The sequence below is a fragment of the Coloeus monedula genome (genome assembly GCF_965178545.1).
Source record: "Coloeus monedula genome assembly, chromosome: 11".
NCBI lineage: Eukaryota > Metazoa > Chordata > Aves > Passeriformes > Corvidae > Coloeus > Coloeus monedula.
Genome location: NC_138791.1, coordinates 1,893,458 through 1,901,719, shown reverse-complemented (window position 1 = coordinate 1,901,719; position 8,262 = coordinate 1,893,458). Strand labels below are relative to the sequence as shown.

The window sequence follows — 8,262 nt, the reverse complement described above, 5'->3', positions numbered from 1 at the left end:
GCGCATTCCCTGTCCTTCCCTGCCGGGAGCATCCCTCGCTCGGGGCCGGCAACCGGGGCCGGCCCGTGTCCCGCACCGCGGGGCCGGGAAACCGCGTCCCCATCTCTGCCAGGGCGGGGCGCCCGAGCGAGCCGCTGCCGGCGGGACCGGGCCCGCACGGCGGCGATGGACCAGGACCGGGGATGGAGCGAGGCGGGACCCCGGGCGGGGCTGGGGCGGGCTCGGGGCGGGCTCGGGGCTCGGCTGAGGCGGGCTCGGGGCGGGCTCCGGGCGGGCTCGGGGCGAGGCTGGGGCGGGCTCGGGGCGGGCTCGGGGCGGGCTCGGGGCTCGGCTGAGGCGGGCTCGGGGCGGGCTCGGGGCGAGGCTGAGGCGGGCTCGGGGCGGGCTCGGGGCGAGGCTGGGGCGGGTTCCGGGCGGGCTCGGGGCGGGCTCCGGGCGGGCTCGGGGCCGGGCTGTTCCCTCACGCGGGCTCCGTGCGCAGGCGCAGTCGCGGCGCGGCGCTGAGGGTGACGGTGGCGGTGGGTGGCGGGCGCGGGCGGCGGGAACGGCTCGGCTCGGTCTCCCCGAACCCACAGGGACACCCCGGGACCGGGCACTGCCCGTCCGAACCCACAGGGACACCCGGGAACTCTCCGGTACCGCCCCGGGGTCCGGCTGCGGGTCCTGCCGGTCCCCATCACGTTGCGGCCCGCCCGGTGTGGATCCCTAGCCCGCCGTCCCTTGGCAAAGCGGATCCCGGTTTAAGGCAGAGAATCCTGCCAGGCCACGGCTCTAACTGCAGAATTTATTCCCTGATTCATAGAGTCACGGAATCTCCCGAGCTGGAAGGGACCCTCAGGGGTCATCCAGTCCAGCTCCTGGCTCTGCACAGACACCCCAACAACCCCACCCTGGGCATCCCTGGTAGCGCTGTCCCAACGCTCCTGGGAGCTCAGACTGTTCAGAACGGTTCATATTTAGGTACTTGTGTGGTGTCTGCTTTTGTGCTCATACCTCTGCTTTATTCCTGAATGTACTTTGTTCCTTTATTTACTGGAGTTTCCCTCATAAGCTCTTAGCTGAGGAGCATCCCTGTGTGCTCTGCAGGGGATGCCCCAGGCCACATCAGAGATCTCCAGCACACCCGTGCCTGTGTTTGTCTGGTGTCAGAGTTACAGAATTGAACCTCTGTTACCCTGCAGGATCCATTGAGAATTTGCTACTGCAGAGGGGGTCTTGCTGAAACACAGAAAAATGGGTGAACCTTAACTCCTGAGTGTTAAATCTTTTGTTTCCACTTTTTAGGAGGAAAAATTAGGAAATGGCAGAAGCAGTATTTCACCCCCCAAGAAGGAAAAGAAGAGTTTTTGAGTCGTACGAGGCTCCCTTTCCTGTGGATGTAGGGGGGAAGGATTTCAGAGTATGCCAGGCTGAGATCATTAACAACAATGTGATTGTGAGGAACCCAGAGGATATTGAACAGCTCTACAACAAGGTGCTGCACCCTGTTAGCACAATATTTGTAGTGTTTTAAATGCAGGTAAAACATAATACTGGTTCAAATCTGCTGCCATTATGCTTTCCTGCCCCTTCAACCTCCTGTGATTCTCCTTATTTCCCTTCTCTCCTGAAATCAATACAAAAAGTTTATTCTTTATCAAATGTGAAAAGTCTTTCTTATCCAAGCAAGTAAATTTTGGCATTAAGTGGTATTGTGAGCTAAGAAACAGCTGCAAAGCCTTCATGTTTATGTCTCCTTTCAAGATTTCATGCGACTTTTCAAAGCATTTTCGTGTTTTTAAAGCTCAGGAGGTTGAAATATTGATGTTTTATAAATGCCTGTATGATTCTTTTAACTTCAGAGTGATTTATTCCTGTGTACAATAATCTGTGTTAAGTTTTTTGTGTCTGAGTACCATTTCAGCAGCATTCTAGTGCAGTGGTATCTCTTTGGTTTCAGGTGTTGTTTTCAAACATTTGCTGGGAGGTTTTGGCTGACAAATATTCAGAATTCAGGAAAAAGACCCAACACTCTCCAGGCTAAATGGGATTTAAACCCTTGGTAAAATCAGGTGTTTTAATACTGAACCAGTTACGAGCAGCCAGACAAGCTTTAGGCAGAGCTTAAATGCTGCAGGAGTTCAGCTGTTTGGTCCAGCTGATCTCAGTTTTGTAACTGGGAAAGAAGTTCATTTTTGTGCCATGAGATAATTAGGGGTTTTTCCTGTCCTTTGTAGGGCTACTTTGGAAAAGGGATCCTTTCCAGGAGTCGGCCAGTGTTCAGCATTTCAGATCCTCTGCTGGTGGCCAAGTGGAGAGGTAAATGGGGCCTGTTTGTACCTCATCACTGCTCTGGTAGCTCTCCTCACCTTTCCTCACTCATTGAAGGTGTATTTTTATGAATTACCTGCAGAAGAATAATCTGCTGGATCAGGTTGAGGGTATCTCTCTCCCCATCTCTTGTGCCAAGGAAAATCCAAGAATATGAAATCCACATGGATAATTCCTTAGTGCATTCTCCTAAATCTTCACTGAGTTGTTGCTTGGGAAGTCTGAAGTAAAAGGACCATCCTGGGACTTTTCTTTCCCCTGTTTTCCTGGGGTTTAATCTGCAGATTTTGATGTCCCTGAAATCATAAGGGGATGATTTGTAAAGTTTTCAATCTGGTTGTAGCCAGTTACACCCAGTCTGCTCTTGCCTGTTTATAGGAAGACTCATTCCTTACTCTTCTCTTCCATGACAATGAAGTCCCAGTGGACATCAGTGGATTTTATCACATCCCTCCATAATTGCCTGGAGGAAAACAGTGTATTTAGTTGTTCTCTTGTGCATGCTGTTACCTCTGTACCTTCTCTGGTTCTGCTGTGGCCCTGCTTGAAAAGTGGGACCAAAATGGCACTGAGGACTGAAAAAGGGGGATAATTACCATCTCAGTGATCAGAATCTCACAAAACCATCTTTATATTGATGAAACAATGTAGGATTTTTCTTTATTTAACAGGTGTTAACACAGACATGCCCATAATTACATCTCAAAAGTAAGTTAATTTGCTTTTTTCTTGGTGTTTTTAGGAAACAGATTACTCTTGTTTATATTTCTCTTACTGGCTTTCAGATTGTTGGCTGTATAAATAATGAGGGTGACTTGCTTCTGTTTTCTCATTATTTCATTTATAAATCTCATTAGAAGAAGTAGAAATAGGGTAGGGGATGATTTCAGGGTGGTTTTTCATGTAAGCTTGCAGGTATTAGTGCTGAATAGAAGCCAAGGCTGAGTGCATGCATGGTGTGGGTAATTACCTGTGCACATTTGTGCACAGTAACTGCTGGTGTGTGTCTGTGAACTGTGCTGAACCTCCAGGGTTTTAGGTGTTAATTAAAGGATGTAATCCCTGGAATTCCTCATTTATTGCATTCCCCAGGTACCAGCGCCGTGTGCAGTGGGCTAAAAGTGTCCTGCAGGAGCAGGGCCTCGACGACTGCTCCGTCACCAAAATCCTGGACAGCTACACCAAGCCCCTGGGGCTGCCCTTCTCCAGAGAGGATGGGGCTGAACAAACTGGAGACAGCTGCACCAGCGTGGGCCCAAACACAGAAAATACAGAACCGTGCAGGCAATCTGCTGGCAGTGAAGGAGCCCAAAGTCCTGAGGGTCAGAACGGGGGCTCCGACGAGGGAGGAGATGCAGCCATGGATCCTGGGAGTGGCTCCAGGGACCAGGAGCAAGGGGATTCCAGAGAAATGGCTGAAGGATCCTGCCACAGGGACCTTCCTGTGCTCTGTGGCTGCGAGGGGAAGCAGAGCCCTGAGCAGAGGGCTTGGGAGGGGATGGACTTGAGGGAATGTGCTCTGGAGTATGTGCTGGTGCAAGAGGAGGAAGAAGGAAGCTCCTGTCCGGAAGATGACTCCACTCGTGCACAAGGAAATGTAAGGAAAAAGAGGATCCTCATCTTTTAGAAAAGCTGCTTTCCAAATTCAGTATTTTTTCCAGTTTAACATTTTAGTAATACAGTAAATTTTTCTTGTAGCTTGTCAAGAAGGAAGTATTAGTATGCAGAAAAAACCCATTTAGGATTTTTGAGTACTTACAACTCAGCTTGGAAGAGGTATGTGTCAAGCACAGTGCAAGTTGGTTTGCTTTTCATATGAAAAAGCAAACATTGATCTATGTTACAATGTCATTTAATACCTGTTTCTAGAGTGCAGGGTCCTCCTGTGGCTCCTAAGTACTTGCATTGTCTTAGTCATTAAACTTAGCTTGGATAACCTGTGATAATTACATGAGATGATTAAAAAATAGTAAGGGTCCAATCCCATTTGCTTTAGATGAATAATCCCACTGCCAGAGAGACCAGTGGCAGGACTTAAATATAGAAATACCGGGAACATAATGTTTATATGAATCCTGTTTCAGTAGTGCTGCTTCTAAATATATTATGTGTTAATTTTAACACCATGCCTTCAGTAGGGATGATGTAGAAAATTAATTAATTAATTAAGCCTTTGTTCTTGCAAGGCTTTGTGTATAAACCACAGGAGGAATGTAGCTATGAGTTAAACTTAATCTGTTTGGTTTTTTCAGGCTTTTTTCTTGGTGTATGCCCTGGGATGTTTAAGTATTTATTATGGTGAGGTAAGAGATTGAATTAATTTTGGGTTACTGGGGATACTCTTCCTCTGGATATGGTTTGGTCTGAAATCTTTACCTATATGGCAGTGATTTATGCTGTTAATTCTGGAGGAGGAAACATCAAACAGAGTATTGGGACGATTTTCTTACAAGTAATGGTATTTATGTTTAGGAAATACAGGTCTGAAAGCTTTAAGTTTACCAAGACAAATATAATTAAGCACAGTCTGTCTGTTGAGAAAGGATTTTTGTTGTAACTTAGGCAGGAAATGTGGGAGAAATAATATGGTGAATAGTCCTACCTGAAATGGCAAAATCCCTTGGAATTTGAAACATTAATTCTATTGAACTATTATTCATGAAATGACAGTAGTTCAAGCCTGTGCTTTTAGTTTAAGATTTATCAGGCTTTCCTTTAAACAGGGGTGTTATGGGACTGATTGTGAGCTGCCTAAAAGACCCACAAAGTGGAGTACCAGGTTCCTGTCTTGTTTTTAGGGATTCTGTGCTTTACTGCCTGTAGTTGATGCTGTGTGCAGCTGCCTGGGGAGTTTGGTATTTGGCTGCTGTGATATTTGGTGTTTGGCTGCAGTGCTGTGTGTAGCAGAGCATGACTGGTTTATATCAATGCAGTGACCTTGCTGTGTGGTTTTCAGGAGCCCCTGAGCATTGTGAAGCTGTGGGAAGTGTTCAGTGAGGTGAAGCCTGACTTCAAAACCACCTACATGGCCTATCACTACTTCAGGGGCAAGGGCTGGGTGCCCAAGGTGGGGCTGAAGTATGGCACGGATCTCTGTGAGTACCTCCCCAAAAATGGGATCGTTTCCAGCTCACTCCTCCTTCAGGCAAGGCAGAACTCCAGGCCCAGAGAGGAATTCAATGAGGAGCTGCAGAACTGGAGCAGCCTTTGCTGCTTGCAGTTGGTGAAGGACGTTTGGGGTTAGCAGTGAAGTTGGGATGTGAGTGGAAAGGAACATCCCATATCCAGCTGCTGAAGAGACAGCTTGGAAGGTCTGGTTTGCTTCATGAGGTTCATAATTCCTACAGGATTGCACTGAAATTCCCTTCCCAACTTTCTCTGTCCCCTTCTAAACACATTTTCTGCAGTGCTAATGTGACAGTCTCTAGAGTAACAGGTTTGAATTCAGATCCCAACTCACATCAAAGTTCATGCACATCATTCATCCCATTCAATAGAAGCTGGACTTGTGCTGAATTTACTGCTAAGACTCTTTCTCTGTATGGGTTTTTGGAGGGAGAGGGAGAAGGGACTTGTTTTTTGTCATTAATGGTCGGGGGTTTTAAGATTACAGAAATAATTAGTGGAGTCCTTGCAAAGTAATTAAGAACTCCATTTAGCTCATGTCAGCATAAACAGTGCAGTAATGCCTGTTACTGCAGCAGAAATGTGACAATATTGATGGGCCCTGGTATTAAACTCACTGGAACTCTGATCTAACTGAGGTGTTTCTCTTTCATTTCAGTGCTGTATCGAAAAGGGCCCCCCTTCTACCACGCCAGGTTTGACACTCAATGTTTCTGCCTCATTCCTTTGCTTCAAATTAAATTCCACTCACACCAATTTAGAATCTTCACTGGTTAAGCACAGATTCATCACTCAAAATATGCTGCCAGCTAGGAATGTGAGATTTCTTCTAGCAGAGTACTAAGTGACACCATGTCTTTGATTTTAAATAACAGGCATTAAAAATTACAAGTTGTAGATGATGATGCACTCAGGAAAATAATTGGATTTATTAATGCTGACTTAGAAAAATATATGGTCTGGGTAATTGATATGATTTGGGAGAACTTTTAAGGGATGATAATTGTCTTTATTTGTTGGCTAGTCAGGTTGAAGTCCTAGATAATAAATTGGTTATAAATGTCAGCTCGGCATTAACAAAGAGAATGCCACAAACATCAGAAGGGTGGGGAGGGAAGGTGCCATTGGCATATCCACAACTTCAGTATTTCTCCTCTCTTCCTTACAGAAAAAGACTGAATTTCAACTTGCTACCTGCAAGCTGGCAGATTGTTTAATGCCAGTTCTTAGCCTCTAGTTCCTGAGTTTTCTTCAGAAAATGGCAATTTCCTCTCTGTGACTTGTCCTGCCTGCTGTGTCTTCCAGTTACTCTGTCATTGCTGAGTTGGTGGATGATAATTTTGAAGGTTCCCTTCGCAGACCCCTCAGCTGGATGTCCCTGTCTGGGCTGAACAGAACAACTGCAAATGCTTCTAAGGTACAAGTGCTGGGGTAAAAACAGCTTTGGAGTGATTCATGTGCAGTTCCACTCCAAAGGCGCAGGGAGTTTGAGGCTGAACAATATGAGTAGGGAGAGAAGTGTCCTTTTTCAATATCCAGGTGAATCCTGGAAGAATTATTATTAAATCATTATTATTAAAGTTCTGCCACCTGTAGGAGTGTTAAAAGTTGTGTGAGAAACAGCAAAAAGACCTGAGGGACACTTGTTTCCTGATGGCCACTTCTGTTTTTAAAGCCCTTTCCACCTCCCAGGATTTTCTTTTGAGCAGTGAGACTGAAATTTCCCTGAGATTTTCTGTGTGAGCTTCACGGTGCTTCCATAATCCACTGAAATTCCTGTGTTTCCTGGCTGCCTGCAGGAGCTCATGCTCTGCTATTTGATCAGACCTTCTGACATGACTGCAGAGGAGATGTCAACCCCAGAGTGTATGAAGAGAATCAAGGTTCAGGTGAGTGGTTCCTGCCTTTCTGCAGCTCCTTGGGAGAACTGTTCCTTGTTCTTTGGCTTGATTTGGGTTTTGCACACATGGCTGCAATAAAATTAAATTCCTTCATGCCCCAAGTCATGAAAAGTGCATTGCAGGCTCTCTAAAAACTTAAAAATCTCCTAATCTGAATGTTGCTGTGCATGTAAGCATTTGCCTGGGGAAACAGGAATACCTCTGGAGGTATGTTTGTTTATTTCTGAACATGTGTTTCACGTTCAGAAATAAATGGAGAAATGTGTGAGAGTTCAGGAACAAACGCAGTCATCTACTAAAATTTCTCAATGGTCATGTAATACAATCAATTTTACAGACCTAATCCCTATCCCTCACTGGTTATCTGTAGCTTTGGGGTTTTTTTCCCATAATAATTGCTGGGTTTTATTTCAGGAACTGATCGTTACTCGTTGGGTTTCTTCCCGTGAGCGCAGTGAACAGGATGAATTTTAACTGACTGCACAAGAAAAAACTCACTTTTATAAAATCACTTCTTGTTGTTTTTTACCTGATCTCATGATGAACTGTTGCCTCAGAAGGTTTTCTACCAACATATTCACTTGGTGTGTATAATGCTATTTAAAATGAGTTGTATCATGTTTACTGGAGAGAATGTTGTACTGTAAAATGTAACTGAACAGATGAAAGGGAAAAAATTAAAGCTGTGTCCCAACTCAAAATATAAAAGATAAAAAGGTGTATGTTTGAGTGGTGGCTACGCTGCAGTCATTAGGAACAGTATTTCTGGTATTATGGCACCATAAACCTGACTGCACAGTCTTGGTGAAGTTGCACAAATTTGGATTTGGGGAGAGGTTCGGTTGTTGCAGTTGGGTGCCTGGACCCTGGAACTTATTTTCATAATCATAAGCTTAGAATTGAGGAGCTCCTCCCAGAATGTGCA

At 45.7% G+C, this 8,262-nt stretch overlaps 1 protein-coding gene across 2 annotated transcripts; it reads left to right on the top strand.

Annotated features, from left to right (window-relative positions):
- Nucleotides 1–556: 556 nt before the first annotated feature.
- Nucleotides 557–7,993, top strand: TSEN2 (tRNA splicing endonuclease subunit 2). Of its 2 annotated transcripts, XM_082289002.1 has the most exons (12): nucleotides 557–960; nucleotides 1,285–1,474; nucleotides 2,217–2,298; nucleotides 2,982–3,018; nucleotides 3,403–3,907; nucleotides 4,009–4,086; nucleotides 4,563–4,613; nucleotides 5,267–5,405; nucleotides 6,095–6,131; nucleotides 6,742–6,853; nucleotides 7,236–7,325; nucleotides 7,752–7,993. In XM_082289002.1, exons 2-12 carry the CDS (start codon nucleotides 1,301–1,303, stop codon nucleotides 7,809–7,811), a joined length of 1,365 nt encoding a protein of 454 aa, XP_082145128.1. In that variant the 5' UTR covers nucleotides 557–960; nucleotides 1,285–1,300; the 3' UTR covers nucleotides 7,812–7,993. The 2 variants fall into 2 exon arrangements, with proteins under 2 accessions (XP_082145128.1, XP_082145129.1); XM_082289003.1 differs by lacking the exon at nucleotides 557–960 and having other exon boundaries at nucleotides 1,388–1,519.
- Nucleotides 7,994–8,262: the final 269 nt, after the last annotated feature.